At 35.7% G+C, this 17,467-nt stretch overlaps 1 protein-coding gene across 7 annotated transcripts in view; it reads left to right on the top strand.

The window, feature by feature from the left end:
- LOC115877651 (mushroom body large-type Kenyon cell-specific protein 1) overlaps positions 1 to 17,467 on the top strand; it is a 117,156-nt gene that overhangs the window by 21,693 nt on the left and 77,996 nt on the right. For all 7 annotated transcript variants that reach the window (XM_030893904.1, XM_030893901.1, XM_030893902.1 and 4 more), the window contains exon 2: positions 12,743 to 13,011. In XM_030893904.1, coding sequence (XP_030749764.1) covers positions 12,890 to 13,011 — 122 coding nt within the window. In that variant the 5' untranslated portion in view covers positions 12,743 to 12,889. The remainder of the gene's footprint in view (positions 1 to 12,742; positions 13,012 to 17,467) is intronic.

Here is a 17,467-nt window from a genome sequence, read left to right as displayed (position 1 = left end):
GAGAGTCTTTATGCCTTATCTGGATATTCTTCCTTGTATCACAGGAGAATTCTCCATACTCTTAATTATGGAATATCCATTAAGTCAAAGCCTTTTTTGATTGACTATGGGAAGTTCTTCAACTTACAAGACAGTGAAACGTATATCGTTCATCCAAAATACCAACGCCCCATTAATATATGATACCACCTATTTTCCTCCCAACAAAACATTCCTAATATCCCTGTATCCACTTTTTCCGACACACTGCCCCCTCCATGGAAGGATCCTATTTTAGTCAATATGGAACTTTGTAAATTAAAATAATTTGAAACATCCAGATATCTTTACAAAACTAGACTAATACAAATTTTAGACGAAAAATATCGTGACTATATTTGTTTTTACACAGATGGCTCGAAATCTGACCAAGGTGTTGGCTGTGCTTTTTACAGCCCGGTTGCTAATAAAAAAAATCAGATTACCTAATTTCTCTGGCATTTTAACAGCCGAACTCACAGCTATTTATCAGGCTCTTATCCAAATTCGGAGCATGCCACCGATTGAAGCATTAATACTATCTGATTCACTTAGTTCCCTCAACAGTATTGCTTCTTTAAACCCCAAAAACACTCTAACCTGCAGCATTCGAGATCTAGTATATAAACTTACTGAAAGAAACTACAATGTTAACTTTACGTGTATTCCTGGACACTCTGACATTGCTGGTAACGACCGAGCAGACAAACTGGCTAACGAGGCAACGTTCTTACAGAATATTGAAGGAACTCCATCCGTTGTCGATTTCAGAAATTTCCACAAAAAAGTGTTCTTCAGCATACTTCAAAATGAATGGGACATCCTCGAGGGAACTAATAAACTTAGATCACATATGCCACTTCTTCATCTGTATCAAAATATATATTCTCTTGAACGCGGATCTTTCTATAAAGTTGTTAGAACCCTCACAGGACACTCATATCTTACCAAATCATATATTATCAGAAATGAACCCCCTCCGAAATACACCTTATGCAATAACTTAATGTCAATGAGACACATTCTTTTTGAATGCTTACCTGTTGCTTCCCATAGGCCTAGATTCTTTAATGCTGTTACCTATGAGAATATTTTCGCGCCTTTTAACATTTCGAAGATTAATAAAGTTATGGAATTCTTAGACAGCATCAACATAACGAAAAAACTTTAATTTCTAACTTAAAATAATTTAAATTAACCTCGTATTAAATAAAGCTTATTATTGAGCGCTAAAAAACCCTCGCTGTTGACGCGCTCTATAAATCAATACCTCTCTCTCTCTCTTCTTTATACGACGCCATATATATATTTATCCGTTGCGTATCTGAGGAACAAAATTTTACGACCTACATCGACAATGCTTTGAAAAAAACTAAATTAAGCGATCAAGCGAATCGCTCGCCGCTTGCTACTTGCCATTCATCACTGCGCACGCAACTTACTGCTTGGCGCTTGGCGTTAACGAGTACTTACAACAAGCGACGGGTGAAAACCCGTATTTTTAAATACGAGTGATATTTCGCTCGAGCGATCACTCGGTTATTGCAATCGCTTGAAACTCGAGTACTCTAATATTGAAATTAATCGGTTTTTCCCATCACTAAAAAAAATAATCGTATATTTTGAAATGTATTTAATTTCTTTAAACGACTCGACTGGAACATGGCCAATTTATTTTTTCAGTGTACCAACTAAATACATTTCAAGATCATTCCATACCAAAATATGTTTTTTAGTTGTAAATTTACATAGTTTTCCTTGAAAATTTAAAGTCGGGGTCGGTTTTCGAGTGAGAACAACGACGTAATTACGCGGCCAATTAGAGCCTAACGGTGCTTACGAAACAACATTTCGCATGTGGACAAGACCTTGTTTCTTATTCGACGGGCCGGCAATTAACCCGCAACTAGAAATTAATCATATTACTATAATTTATGGACTGTTTAACGTTATCCACGAGGTCCGGAACAAAAAATACACCATTTACTAGCGAAACCTACTTCGGGCGCTCGTCCATGCTCCAGTCGTTCCGGCTGCGATGACCACAGATGCGTACTATGCAATAGACGGGTACGTAAACCACAAAATGAATACAGTGACTATCAAAAAGTTTCCAACACAAAAAACATTCGACTGTTGGTTATTGTCGGGATTGGTTATTGGGAAACTCGCGAGATATTTTTGCGATTACCTAATATATTTGCTTATGGACGTTATTTGGAAGTTATGATGAGTAAAATCACAGTCCAACTAAAATATTTTGACTATTTTCTAGTACTATTCACTAGAATTTACAAAAAAAAAATATTTTTTTAAATATTTTATCAAAATTGTAGTTCTGCAATTTTTCAACAGACTTTCTGAATTATCTTTTAATGATACCAAGATCTTCTTCGCATCCATTGTCCATTAAAACTACAAAAACCCAAGATCCACAAGTTAGAGAATTCGATCAGATTAAAGATATCATCAAAATTGCGTTTGTGTTTTAAAAAGGGGGGGTTATACAATATTATCACCCTAATTGAGAATTAAAAAATATATTGTAATATTTACGTATTCTTAAACAAACTAGAGCTAATAGCATTTTGATGTCAAGAATTCATACATAAATGTTTAGTACAATTGCAGAATTTAATATGCTGACTGTAGTTATCACGCCCGAATATCTGGTTTTATGTTAAATTTTGTGGCCGATGGTTGTGAATAAAGTCATTATATGAGCGTTACTACCTTAAATAGATTATTAGGTCCTTTCTGGTATGGCATCTCACTAAAGAGGCGAAATAGACGAAGTACGTGATAACACAAAACTTGTTTTACTGTTCTGCCTCTACTCGTTTTTATTAAAGCTATTAAGCCACCTTGATTACATATTGTAGGTTATTTGATAAACTAATTGAATTATGACTTATATATTCTGGTTTAGTGCTTAAAATTAGTTAACCATAGTAATTTCAGTATTAGATAAGTAGAAGTTGCTTTGTAAAACCGGCCTTCACAAATATTTTAGCTTAAACAATAAAAAGTAACATAATTTGAATCATTATTCGAGATTCCTACGCCATCTGCTAATTTTTTTTTTATCTACGTGTATATTATTTTTTATCTACGTATATCCTTATTGGTGGAAAAGTTAGAAGTAAAATGTTCATGTCAGATAATCAAAATAGAATCAGTCTTACTTTATTCCTGTGTGTTAGTAAAATGTATGTAATTCTCTTTCTTTGTAGACTATACCGGGTGCGTCTCAAAAGTGGCTCACTCCTATAACTTTTTTGTCTTTTCATATAAAAAATCGAGATTTGGTATGTTAGTATATGACATAAATTAAGATTGATTGACGTATTCAATTGTTTTCGGTCACTTCCGGTTCTACCGGAAATGACTACAACTTTTGATTTTTAAATGGCATCTTCGGTATTTTGTTACTTTATTCGATAAAAAATGACACTCTGAATAGAATGACAATTTTTGAAATTTTCATATGGTTTATTTTAAATAGCAACAGGCGATTCATAACGACAATTTGATTCGAAATACCAAGTGTGTGGTATCAAATTATTCGTAAAAAAATGATTTTTCCAAATATGCTAATCAGCCACCCTCGTTCCATTTGAAAAAATTGAGATTTGATTACAAATACGATTTGGGCCTCTTTTAACCGGCCAGGACAAGACACTAAAAACATTAGATGATCAAATCTATTTTTCCAAGGCTCCTTGATTAGTGTTTTTAACACTAATTTTTAATCTTTAAAATGGTACTCTAGATTGAAATTTAAAATACAATGTTGTTTTAAGCGAAAATGTCAAAAGTTGACATAATATGATATGTCATTCTATTCAGAATGTTATTTTCTATCGAATAAAGTAAAAAAATACCGAGGGTGCCATTTAAAAATCAAAAGTTGTAGTAATTTCCGGTGAAACAGGAAGTGGCCGAGAAGAATTGAATAAGTCAATCAATTCTAATTTATGTCATATACTAACATACCAAATATCGTTTTTTTATCTGAAAAAATAAAAAAGTTATAGGGGGTGAGCCACTTTTGAGACGCACCCGGTATAAATCTAATTGGGATCATATTTTTAATCAATGGAAAGTAGCTTTTTAAATTCCCTTTTTTTCGATCACATTTCTTTTTTATTTTTTTCTTATTTTTGTAAAAATGTTTATTTGTAACTATCGAATGTACCTAGTATGTATTTTTATTATCAATCAAAAATGCCCAGTACTACCGAAAATCGTGATCTCGAAAGTAACGTAACGACTGTAACGGGAGTATCAACGCCAACAGCGACAGACGAAAACTCGACCCTAGGAGCACTCCAGCAGTCCCGCAACCACTGGAACGAACGACGTCGCAGTTATAGGTCGTTACCAGTTATCTGTTCGCGACAGACGAACTCACGACTAGGCACTCGACGGCTGGAACGAAACACGTCGCGATCGAGGTCGCACGTCGCTACGTAGTTCAGTTACTACTATTCGCGACCGACGAAATCGTGACCCCAGGAGCGCGATGGCTTGGGCGAAATACGTCGCTATACGGTTACTGCGGTTTGAGCTAACTCCAAGGGCGATTATAAATAATTTATTTGTAAATTATAAATAAGTTACAGTTTCGTCGTTATCATGATTGTCGTTCTTCACTAACAGGTTCCTGATGCGTTGTGGAGCGCGACACGATGTTACAAAAAAATACCGCTCCAAAATCGCGTTATACAAATACCGACACATTACTAGTTAGTTGTACCGTTAATGTTGTAAAAATAGTATAATTATAAATCTCATTATAAGTTATTTTGCTTACAGCCGTCACAAAATTTTAATAACGCATAGTTTATATGTATATTTTAAATTTTTAGATTTTTACGACTTCTTGACTTCAATGTCAAATCTAGCTTCTTGCAAAATTGCTTCGAAAAGAAAAGCGTGTCGAAAAGTTAATTAGAAACATTTTTACGTGTAAGTCATTATGTTGGCCTCGAAGGCTGGAATACTAGTTAGCTATTTAAACATATAATTTTACTGTTAACACAAAATAAATCGTTTTTAATTTTGTTTATAGTTATTTTGCAAAAACAATATATTGGAAAGTATGCAACAAATAATAACCATTTTCTATATTAATATTTTTTATGGTAGATATGATTTTAATAAAGAGTTTTTTTCAAGAAATTAAAAAAAATGTGGCCTTGGTGTGTTCCTGCCGCTTATATCTTATTTTTACTGTCCGACTCGCACTTGTCCGGTGTTTTTAGCCGACCATACCAATAGGTATGGTAGGCTATTAAGATCGGCAAAAAAAAATTTAATTTCACTTAGTTAAAAATTTAGTTATTTAAGTTAAAAAATTAGTTATTTGTGTAATAAATGACCTAAATACAAAATATTTTCATGGTGCCTGTCTGTCTGTCCGTCTGTAACACGATAACTCAAAAACCGCTAAACTGATTTTAACCAAATTTGGCAAAAAAGTATTTTTGTGCCAAATTTACGGATGGGGTTAAAATTTTTAAAAAATCGTAACTCCAAAATTACAGTAGCTAGCGAAACGCGGTTTTCAATTTAGGATTAGGAATAATATTTGCAACAAAATTTGTAATAACATCAAAATCAAAGTCGCAGTTTTTGAGATTAAAAACTTTACTTTGAAACTAAAAGAACTGCCTACCAACTTTTTATTAACATATTTTAGTATGGGCGGCTATACGTGCCTCTCGTCGCCATTTTTTTTTTTTTGAGAAAATGTAATATACGAAATACCATGTGAATGCGATAAATTTTACATTGGTGAAATATCTTGTAGCGTTTTTTTAAAAAAACATTACCACTGCGAACGACAGCTTTTCATCGGAGAGCAGTCGTGGATAAGGTATTTCACTAGAAAGAAAACTAATCAATAACAATAAATAAAAAAATATAGATATTGGGCGCCAGGCATGTACAGAGAAAGAAAACACAGTTGTATAATACTTAAAACTAATGACTATATTCATGATGTTCTTTGTTGGTAAATGACATTGTAGAATTCTAGTAAATATAGTGGCTGTATGTCGAAGAAAGTGGTGTTAAGAATTGTACTAAATATCTATGAAAACGACTATGATAAAATACAAAACATGTAAAGTTATAGAAAATATATGAAAGGTAGCATTAGTAAACTGACTCAGTTTATAATCATCTGCTGATGATGCTAACATGGTTAGCGAAACGCGCGTCCAGTGTAAAAGTAAAAGTGTTTTGGTGTATTGTGGTGATTTAGTGTAATTTTATTTTGCTAAGATAAATCATTCCTACTTGGGACACTCGTCCACAGGACATCCGTACATAGGGCATCCAACCATACGACAATGTCGTAACTTGGACATCCGTCCATAAGATAATGTCCTAAAAACCAAAAGGCGTTTCTGTGGTAATATCAATTCGATTTCATTCTTTGATAGATGCTTATTATTAATTTTGATTAATGTCATATCCTTTGCTGTTAAAGTATCGTATTTTCCTTTATTTGACTTTTAGGAAAAAAATGAACCATATATTCATGTGTTTCTTAATTTTCTCTAAAACAGTATGGAATTTTGGAAAATTATAAACGGAATTAACCGTATTAGAATGTGTGAAGAATGCATTTTTCTCAAAATGTCAGTAATAAAAAAGTTTTTCCTTTTGTAAAGATAATCAGGGGACATACTGTATATTTAAAGAAAAAATATTTTTTGCATTGGTCCCGCTACTGGATAATACACTGGTTCCCGCTTCATAAACGAATTTAATCCAGATTTTACAAAGAGAATAGTACACTAAAAGTAGTGTAAGGTGTACGAAAACAAGTTAGTAAATTACAAATACAAAAAGACAAAAAACACTGAAGAGAAAGAAAGATAGAACTCGTAAATAACAACAAGAAATAGTATTTGTACATGCTAGAAGTCACCATAAAAAATGTTAACCAAGGCTACCGCGTAATCGCTATTTGCAATAATTGCAAGTTAAAATACCATTAGGAAGTGACCATTGCGAATGGTTTACTATAATTTTACCTTGACGGATTTTATTTGTTTCTAATAATATAACTAAGGTGTTTACATGGATTTAAATTCGGAATAATAAAATAATAAATGACAATTTAAAAATATAATTTATAATATATTAAATATACAGGGTGGTCCGAACTGTATTCCGGAAACTTCGGTAGCATATTCTGCAGATAAATATAAGTAAAAAAGTTCGTATAAATGTATGTCCTAAAAAGCTTAGTTTCGGAGATACAGGGTGTAGAAGTTACATTTTTATTTTGATTTTTTCTAAATAATTTCTGAAGTAGCGGTAATATTTGGATGAAAATTGGTGTCTGGGGTTTTTTTGATATAAGCAATTTGATTTTTATGTCAATATCACTCCTATTTGTAGAAGGCGCCATCTACATGTTTTTTAACTGTTTTAAAAAGTAATAACTTTTCGTTCGTACCTGTATAAAAGTGCTGAGTAAAAAAATATACATTTCCGTGATTTTTTTCGTAAAAAATGTCTCTTGGTAAAAATCGCTACGAGCAACCGTTCTCAAAATATTTAGAATGGAAATAGTCAATACATGTCATTATTGACAAAAAATAAACACACGCTGAGAATAGTTATTTGACTGAAATAATGCATTTTTATTTTTTACATTAATCATAAATTTTTTTGTGAAAAAATGATGATTAAACAGTTTCTGTTGAACTTTTGGCACAGCATTTCAAATTTATGATTTCAGTCTAATAACTACACACACCGGAAAAATCTAGGGATATCATTTTATTAAAGTTAAAAATAAATGTTTTGAATAAACAACCACATATTTGTAGACCGATTCTTTCTACTTCGATTGAAACGAAGTAGTCACACTAGTTATTTCTAAATTTGGGATATTTGCAGAAGTGTTTGTGCATTTTTTGTCAAATGTATAAAAAGCACCTAGCATCAATTGTTCGAATTGGCTATGTTTTTATGATAACTGGCCAGAATTCATTCAAATAACTCTGTTTAGTAGGTATTAAGCGACATTATGGAGCGTAGACATCTTAACAGAGACGAAATGCTAAGGGCCATGGGTATGCTCGAAGCTGGAATGCGCCAAATCGACGTAGCTAGAGCATTAAATACAACGCAAAGTGTAATATCGCGATTAAGTGCACGCTACCGTGAAAGTGATGATGTTGCTGAAAGGCACACAGGGCGACATCGCATTAGTAGCCCTCAGCAAGATCATTTTTTATAATTAAATGCTCGACGCCGACCGACTCTTACAGCACCAGAGCTTAGTTTAATTCTCCAGGAAACACATAATGTAACCGTTAGTCCTGACACTGTTCGCAATAGATTAAGAGAGGTCAACTTAAGAAGCAGACGCCCCTGGATAGCTCAACCCTTAACGAGAGGAAATCGAGAGGTACGATATTTGTGGGCTCAAGATCATGTTCAGTGGTCGAATGAACAATGGGCCAATGTTCTCTTCACGGATGAGTCACGCTTTGGAATTCATCCGGATTCGAGAAAGCTTAGGGTATGGAGAGAACCGGGAAATCTTATTCGGTTGGATCATGTTCAGGAAGTGCACCCTTATCAAGATGGAATAGTTATGGTCTGGGGAGGAGTCCAGTTAGGCCGAAAAACCGATCTCGTTTTTCTTGAAAGGTTTCTAACAGGAATCACATATCGTGATTTAATTCTTGAGCCTGTCGTGTTACCATATGCCAATGATTCTGGGAGAAACTTTATTCTCATGCATGACAATGCACGGCCTCATACAGCCAGAGTGGTAACTGAGTTTATCAATGCTCACCAATTAAACATCTTACCCTGGCCGGCACAATCTCCTGACCTCAACCCCATCGTGCACGTATGGGACGCGGTCCAAAGAAGAATTTTGAGAATGGGTATGCCTCGTGAAACTCGTGGGTATCTGGTTCGGGCCGTGAATGCAGCGTGGCAGGCTGTACCTCAAGAAGAGATCGACAACCTGATTAGGAGCATGGAGAGACGATGTAGGGCTGTAATGAACAGTAGAGGAGGCTATACCCTTTATTAAGTAAAATTGGTTTTATCTTTTTTTTTAATTCACAGTTTAGAATAAAAAAAAATGTGTGTATTTTTTTGAGTTCAATAAAAATCAAGGTAAATGTGAAAAATTCGGTAAATTTCGCATTTTTATTTCCAATACGTCCTGTAAACTATTTGTTTATTTTAATTTTATTATATCAGAAATGCAAATAATAAAATTACTGACGATCGATGGCTGGATAAAATTGTAATATCCCTAGACTTTTCCGTTGTGTGTATTTAATCAACATGTTTAATTTACGCCAATAATGACAGGTATTGATAATTTTGATTCCATATCTCGAGAACCATTACTCGTAGAAATTTTTACTAAGACACTTTTTATGTAAAAAACGTCGTAAATGCTTGTTCTTTTACCCAGTTGTTTTATGTACCTATATGGAAACAGGACGAAAAGTTATTACTCTTCAAACCAGTTAAAAAGTATGTGGTGGCGCCCTCTAGAAGTAGGAGTCATATTGACATGAACATCAAATTTCTCATTTCAAAAATTCCAAAGCTATCCATTCCAAAGCTGCTGGAGAACCCTCCAGAAAGTCCCTCCAGTCTTCACCACGCACTCTCTAGTTATGTGATGGACGGTTTGGTGAGAGGATCCGCAATCACATTCTAGGGAAGGTATTTTAATCCACTTATAAAGGGAATCCATCTTCCATGGCCAGAGCGTATCCTATTCAAAGTTGCCCAGGTTTTCCGGTTTAGATCGGTACTCGGTATCTGGCAATAGTTATTTTCGAACCAGGAGTATAGATGCGCATCGGCTATTTCCCACCATAACTGAAGCCACTGTTCTCGACAATTATTGTAGTTGCTGCTCTTTAGTTGTCCAGCTGTTCGCAAAGGTGTATTTCTCGACTTCTGTCAATCACCTGTAAAGCAGAAAGTGTGCTATGAACAGGGAGCGTTGGGGTAGCTATTATTTTATCAAATTATCTAAAAAGAGCCTCTTTTCTGCGTAGATTTGGAGGTAGAATGTTACTCAAAACTGGAAGCCAGTAACTAGGTGTGGATTGTCCCTGTAATCAGCCGCATGGTGTTGTTCAGCTGTCTGTCTATGAGATTTGTGTGGTGGCTGTTCAACCACACTGGTGTACAATACTCTGCCACAGTGAATACCAGACCAAGGGCATAGATCCGAAGTGTTGTTGCTTTTGCACCCCAAGCAGTACAACAAAATTTTTGTACAATATTGTTTCGTGTTCTGATTTTCTTCTTCTTCTTCGTACGTTAGGAGCAAGTCCTGTATTTTCTTCAATAGTTCCCTAAGAACAGTTGGGATGATGAAGACCAGCTTTCATACCATCTTATAGGTGGCAGTCTCGGCAGTCGCGGCGTGTTTACCAAGCAAGTTCTTTTTACTAGCAACATTTTCTAGGTGTTTTCGAAATGAGAGTGTACGGTTTAGAGTAATCCCAAGATGTATTAATTAATAAAGGCTTTATTTATTTATTTAAAATGACAGCCACTAGCGAAAAGCTAGTTACACCACTGGATTCTACATCAAAAACTCTATAGAACTTAGTTTTCATCAATTTGATAAATTATAAGGGTCGAAAAATGCAACGTCTTAAAAAAACTTGAAATCTAAAGGATATTATGAAATTGAGTTGGCAACACATATTAGTTACCTATCAAGTATCTCTTCCTATTCCTTCATCATCAGTAGGTACCGCGTCGAAACGAATTCGTTCTTAAATTTACTGCGATCCGATTCGATCGATGCGATCATTATACAGTGAATTAGCGAGGCGCAAATGGCCTAGTTAAACGATTATATAAAATGGAATTATTGGTTAGAAGCAGATAAATGCAATATCGAAAATCCAATTATTTACGTTCGGGCTACCGACCGACGGGGGACCGGAATGGGGACCACGGGGTGGAAAAAGGGGGCCGGCCGGCGAAATGGTGTGCGAAAACGACAAATAAACCGTTTTCGGGGTTGCGAAATTCGCCGCCCGTTAATTTGTTTTCACCGGCGCCGTTTTGCGAACTAGATTATTATTAGGTCGCGTAATGAGAACCTCGATTGAAAACCTAAAAGGCAAATTGACCTGCGTTATCATTTTTTGGCCTGCACGTTGGTTTGGTTAGGAAACATTAAAAAATAAATATTTAGTTTTTTAAACTTTCTTTGTTATTTAATGAAAAAATAGTCCTAAAATATTTAATTTTATTATTTTGATCTGATCTTCTGCGACCTTTCAGATCAATTGTGATCCTCTTCTGATCTTTAGGTTACATTCTCCAGTCCTATCCTTTTTAAAGTCCTTTTCAAAAAATCTAGAATAAGACCGAACCTGAGACGGGACCATGATATTCGGAAATTAGCAGGGATAACTTGGGCCCGCATAGCCAACAATAGATAACAATGAGAGTATCTACAAAGAGAGTATCTAAATATGTGTGGGAGGCTACACCATAATTGGAAATGGTTGAATAAGCTGAAAATGATGATGATAATAATGAGGTTTACTAAAAATAATTTCTTGAAAACTTGAGAAATGAGAGAAAAGTATTAAGAAAATAAATTGTGTAGACTATGACTCCAATGTTTTCAATGAAACTAATAAGTGCATCTTTTATACTAATCTATATCAATATAGGTACTGATACATAGTTCTTAATTTGTGTTTGATAGTAATCTTTTTCATGGCTCTTAAGTGATTTAGTATTGTTTAGGTGTCTATAATGGTCAGGAGAACCTTTTTTTGTTTGTCTAACGTCTAACGTCTAACCACCAATAATTGCTAGTTCATTTAGCGTTATCCAGGGTGCACCACGGGGAGGCGAACTAGCTTTACACCCCTTTGTACTGAGTCATATCCCACCCCAAGTCTGCTCCACATAAACGCTCTGTGCACAGAGTTTAACAAGATATTGGACAACAGAGAACTACCAATCCATACAGATATCGAGGATGCTAACCACAGCCGCCTCACAACCAAACCACTCACAAAGAAGCATTTTTCCGAGACGTTCGTTTTAAAGCAGCGTATCTCCAAAAAAAGAGTGATAATGTCGTGATTAAAAAAACAAAATGCTCACAAAAGATGAGGCTACAATGTGATTTGATTTAGCAATAACTACTACAGCTGCTGCACCCTACAGGGTGTTATAAAGTTCGGACAAAAAACTTCGTCTTATTGTTGTGCCCTGTATATGCTCAAAATAAATTCGGAATAAAAATTGACGTAGCATCCGTTAAGAACGAATTAATTTAAAGTAAATAAATTACAATTTAAAAAAAAATCATCAAAATCTAATGAGTGGTTCGCGAGAAATCCAACTTTGAAATTGGGACTAGTTTTTAATTGCCGGTTTTTTTGCCGGTGAGTTTATATTTTTCCATATTAATTTTTCTCTTTTACAAAATTATTATTTCTATCGTCACAAACTGGGGTTTCCATGGTTTCCGTTAATTAGTTTTCATCTTGGTATTGAATCTATAGGTATACTTCAATATTTTTACGATATTTACTCATTTTCTTCTTAACAATATTGACATTTATGGCAGATTTAAAATTATTATAATTATATTAAAAAAATACGCATTATTAGACATGACAATAGAAAAAAATATGAAATAGTCAATGTTTGTTTTTATTATTTTCAGAGTCCCCGTCAATCAGACTCAGATTCAACAGACAGCGGCGGAGGCGGACACATTAGCGGCGACGAGGGGGATGGTCACTCAGTGACGTCACCTACACCGCCGCCCAGGACGCCCGTCCAATTGAACCCGGCCACCCTGCCGCCCAACATGACCTCGGTGGACGTGGCCTTGGCCTTGAGCGCGCTCACTGGCGGGGGTGCGGGTCAGAGGACGCCGCCAGGAGCGTCCCATTTGCCTTTTTACGCGCCTAGTATGCTCACGCCCAGCTGGTGAGTAATTAGATGCACTAGTTATCTTAATTATCATAATGCTTTTTAAGAATCGTCCTAAAAAGAATCAGAATTCCAAATCATCAAATAGTAAGTTTAAAAACATTGTAGATTCTATGTGAGGGGGAAACTTAATCCCTGTCATTGTAGCTCTATTCTGTTCCCTTTTCTTGAGTTAGTTATAATTCCTTATACAGTCTCATGGCCTTAACAAAAGCCAGAATGTGGAACGGTTTTGCAGAGGTTAGTTCTCCATCTCCGCTGTCAGTCGTACCAAAGATTATGGCACAAATGTTTGTCGTCTTGGCCCATTCAGTGATGAGGTATTCTGGTGTTTCTCCATTTTCCCCACAGAATCTGCATTCGCCGTTGTTTTTTAGCTTCAATATACTGAGGTATTCATTGAGGAGAGAGCGTCCTTTTAAAAACCCTGTGACAATCCCCAGATCGTTATTACTTAATTCAAAGAAAATCTCTGATTTTTCTCGATCGTAAGTTCTGAGGAATTTCTTCGAGTGTCTTAGACCGTTGAAGGATTTCCATTCCAGGTTACGGATGGAGTCTTTCAGGTTCTGGAGTTCCGCTTAAGTTCGTTTCTACTTGGGAAGCAGAACGCTTCTGGTTCAGTTAGTGGACTGGTCGCTCCTTTTCTAGCTAGATCGTTTGTTTTTCATTGCCTTTTTTCCCTTGATGGGCTGGCACCCAGAGTAGAAGGACTTTATTTTCTTTGTCTAATTTGTTCAGATTCTCTAGGCATTCTTTGACCAACTTCGAATTGATGGTTACTGAGTTGATCGCTTTTAAAGTCTTATAAGCGATCATAAATAATAATCCTCTAATCGGATAAGATGGCTATTTCTTGTTTCCGATAGCTATCTAAGATGTTGTACGCATCTTTTAATAGCATAGATTTTGATATACGGTGTATTTAGTTTTCGGCCCAAATACTACTATCCCTGCTTCCTATTCCCGCTTTGGTTTTGGAAGCATCAATTGTTTATACCACGTTATGGTATGGTATTTTACCTGCTGAACAAACGTTTCTCTCTTCCAATCTTATTTTTTTATGGCTCAATACTATCATTTTTGGTTTGCATTATAGTACGTTCTTGGTATATCAAGGGATAGGTTTAGAGCGCCACTGACTTTGGACGGAGAAAAATCAGGAGTCTAGGAACTGATTGCTCAATTGAGGCTCTTGTCGAGACATAATTTCCAAAATATCAATTGATGTTAAAAAATCAATCAAAAGTTTGGCCGCATCACACTACTGGTTTTCATTTATAATTGAGTAAGCATTTTATTCACACGATTAAGCAGGTGGGCTATCTAGATTGTGATTAAGGTCGATTGAAAGAAATTTGTTGAAAGTTTTCTTCCCATGGTAGTGTACTAATATATTCATTAACCTCATCTAATAGCATACGAATTCCTTATTCCTTCTTTTCTTCGTCAAACATATTGTAAGAAGACTCGAAAGCTCAACGTTACAAAGTTTCTTTGAATAGTGATATTAATAGAATTTCGAAGTTTCAAAGTTCCAAATCTTATAATATCATATCATTTACAAAATTTCAATATCAATAGGCCAATGCAAAGATCTATTTTATATCTTGGGGTATAAAGTTCCGTATATATAAGGATATATAGGGATCAAAGATCTTCCTGGATTTAAGTAAAAACAATCTTCGGATTGTCACGGGGTTTTTAACAGGACACTGTCTCCTCAATTGAATTTGATTGAAACTAAGAAGAAACGGCGAATGCAGATTCTGTGGGGAAAATGGGGAAACACCAGTACACCTCATCACTGAGTGCGCCGAGACAACAACCATTCGTGCGTTTTTTGGTACGACTGATATTGGAGATGGAGAACTACCCTCTATAAAACGGTCCAAGATACAGGCTTTTGTCAAAGCCCTGGGACTGTATGATGAGTTATAACTCAAGAAAGGGGGACACAATAGATCTGTAAGGTCGCAGTGATTAACCCCCATCCCGTTCTTTCTAAAAAAAGGTCAACCTTGTAAATATCAACTAAAATACATAATTTGGTTTAGTTCATAATATTCTTTTTTTCTCTCCTGGTCTACAGGGTTTTTTTTGAGGGGGTGGTAAAAAACATTTTATAGGCGAGTGGTGTTCGTTTCCATTACCATCTCGAGAGGGACGATCATAGAGACGAACCCCAAACAGTGTGGGAGTCGAATTGTTACCCACTAAAAAAGTCCACCTCCGGGGAGTCCACTTCCTCTCCTTCCCCTTACCCGGAACTGCCGCATGGCATTACTTCGGGTTCATACGTGATCTTGGGGTTTTTATCTTATCTATGTTATTTTTTTTATCTATATTCTATCCTATTTATTTTTAGGATACTTCCGCATTTCTTGCCTTTTCATCTTTACCTTTCTCTATTATTATTTCTTTCATAAATGCCCCTACCTTTCCCCATATTTCTCTAGTTTTGGTCATTTTCATAATCAAGATGATCATAATCCGAAGTTAACATTCCTACATCCGACAATAAGACAGACCTTCCGTTTTCCCACCTTGGACAGCAGAACAACGTAGGCTCGCCATCGTCGATTTCGTCGCAGTACATGCAGTTGCCATTTGGTATTTTCTTTATTCTGTGCAAGAAGTCCATGAAGACTCCATGTCCGGAAAGAAACTGCGTAATGTAATAGTCCACGTCTCCGTGTTTCCTACTTGTCCAGTCCTCCACGTTGTGTATTAACTTTCTAGTCCACCTTCCTTTGTCGGATGTATCCCACTCCTCTTGCCATTTTTGATAGATACCTCGTCGTTGCTGTTTTTTCACCTCATCGTTAATCTCTGCTTTGACATATAACTCTCGCTTTTCCTCAGCAGCTAAATGCAGCGGGATCACCCCAGCTAAAACCAATACGGCATCTGTTGATATCGTACGATACGCTGAACAGATCCTTAGGGCCATTTTTCTCTGTGTGGAAAGCAATATATTTTTCGTCCGTTGGAATTTTAGTGCCTCGACCCATACAGGAGCGCCGTATAGAATTATATTTTGCATTGATACCGCAAGAACTTTTCTTTTTTTTTGAGGAGGGTCCTTTTAGGTTCGGAAGTAGTCCACATATAGCTTTGACAGTTCTGTTTGCTTTTCCGCAAGCATCTTTTACATGTTGACTGTAAGTTAGCCCTCTATCTAGTTTCACCTATCTTTGTTTTTCGGTTTCGAAGAATAGCAGTTGTATTCTCCGGCGCAACTTCCAACTGGTTTTGATTCATCCACCAGTATATATAATGTAAAGCCTCTTCGGTTTTGCGTATCATTCCTTCGGAGGTTTCAGCTGTGGTTAATAAAGCCAGATCATCTGCGTAGCAGATTATTTTTACCCCTTAAGGTACCCTTATTTCCATTACGTCATCGTAAAGGATGTTCCAAAAGGTAGGACCCAAAACCGATCCCTGGGGTACGCCTCCCCCAACCTTTTCTTGGTGGTCTTTATCCAAGTTTACAGTACGCTGTGTAAAATATGATGTTATAATATTTATAAGATATGGGCTGATGTTTCTTCTTGCTAACTTTGACAATATTATAGGCCATGCTGCCATATTAAATGCATTTCACACATCTACTAGTATCAACAAAGATCAGCTGTATTTATTGTTGTGACTTTTTTTATGAATCCAAACTGATTATGGTTAAACCCACCTTTATTTTGTATTTCTTCCACTAATCTATTCTTTATTAAATTTTCATATACTTTGGCGATTGCGTTAATCAAGCAGATTGGACGGTATTTAGTTTCTTCTACCTTCATTTTTTTGGGCTTGTCTATGAGAATTAATTTGGAACTTTTCCAAATATCGGGAAAATCGCTATCATTTAAAAGTTTATTAAACACCTCCAAAAAGTATTGCGAGTTATTTCGGATGATAAATTTTATAACTTCTGGTGGTACTCCGTCGGGGCCTGGGGCTTTTCCACTTTTTAATTTCTCGGAAGCAACTGAGAGTTCGTTTAAGTTAAATCTTTTGTAACTATTGTTTTGGTCTTGTTTATACATATTCAGATTTATACCTTTAGGAGGCATAAAGAGATCTCGAAAAATGGCCGACTTCTCTTCAATTTGTAAGGTCGTCTTTTTTGTAAGGTGGTCTACAGGGTGGTGCATCGTCGTTGGAAACATAGGAAATTACATGCAAATTTTGAACTGTCCAGTTATTGACTCCCCTGTGAATTTTACAGCGAAGTTGTAAATAGGTTTTTAAAAGGCCTGCGTATGCTGAATAAACATGCCAAATTTGAACAATTTTGGATAAGCCGATTTTAAGTAATTTAAGAAAAAGTGCATCTATTTTTAAATTAAAACTGATCAGGTAACAATGAAAAACCAGGCAGATACAAAGATAATAGTACCTTAAGTTGTCATCATATAATTTTATCAAACGACGATGCACCACCCAGTATAGG

This window comes from Sitophilus oryzae, unplaced genomic scaffold (assembly GCF_002938485.1).
Source record: "Sitophilus oryzae breed Bouriz unplaced genomic scaffold, Soryzae_2.0 scaffold_1496_pilon_pilon, whole genome shotgun sequence".
Taxonomy (NCBI): domain Eukaryota; kingdom Metazoa; phylum Arthropoda; class Insecta; order Coleoptera; family Curculionidae; genus Sitophilus; species Sitophilus oryzae.
This window is presented reverse-complemented; position numbering and strand designations above follow the sequence as displayed.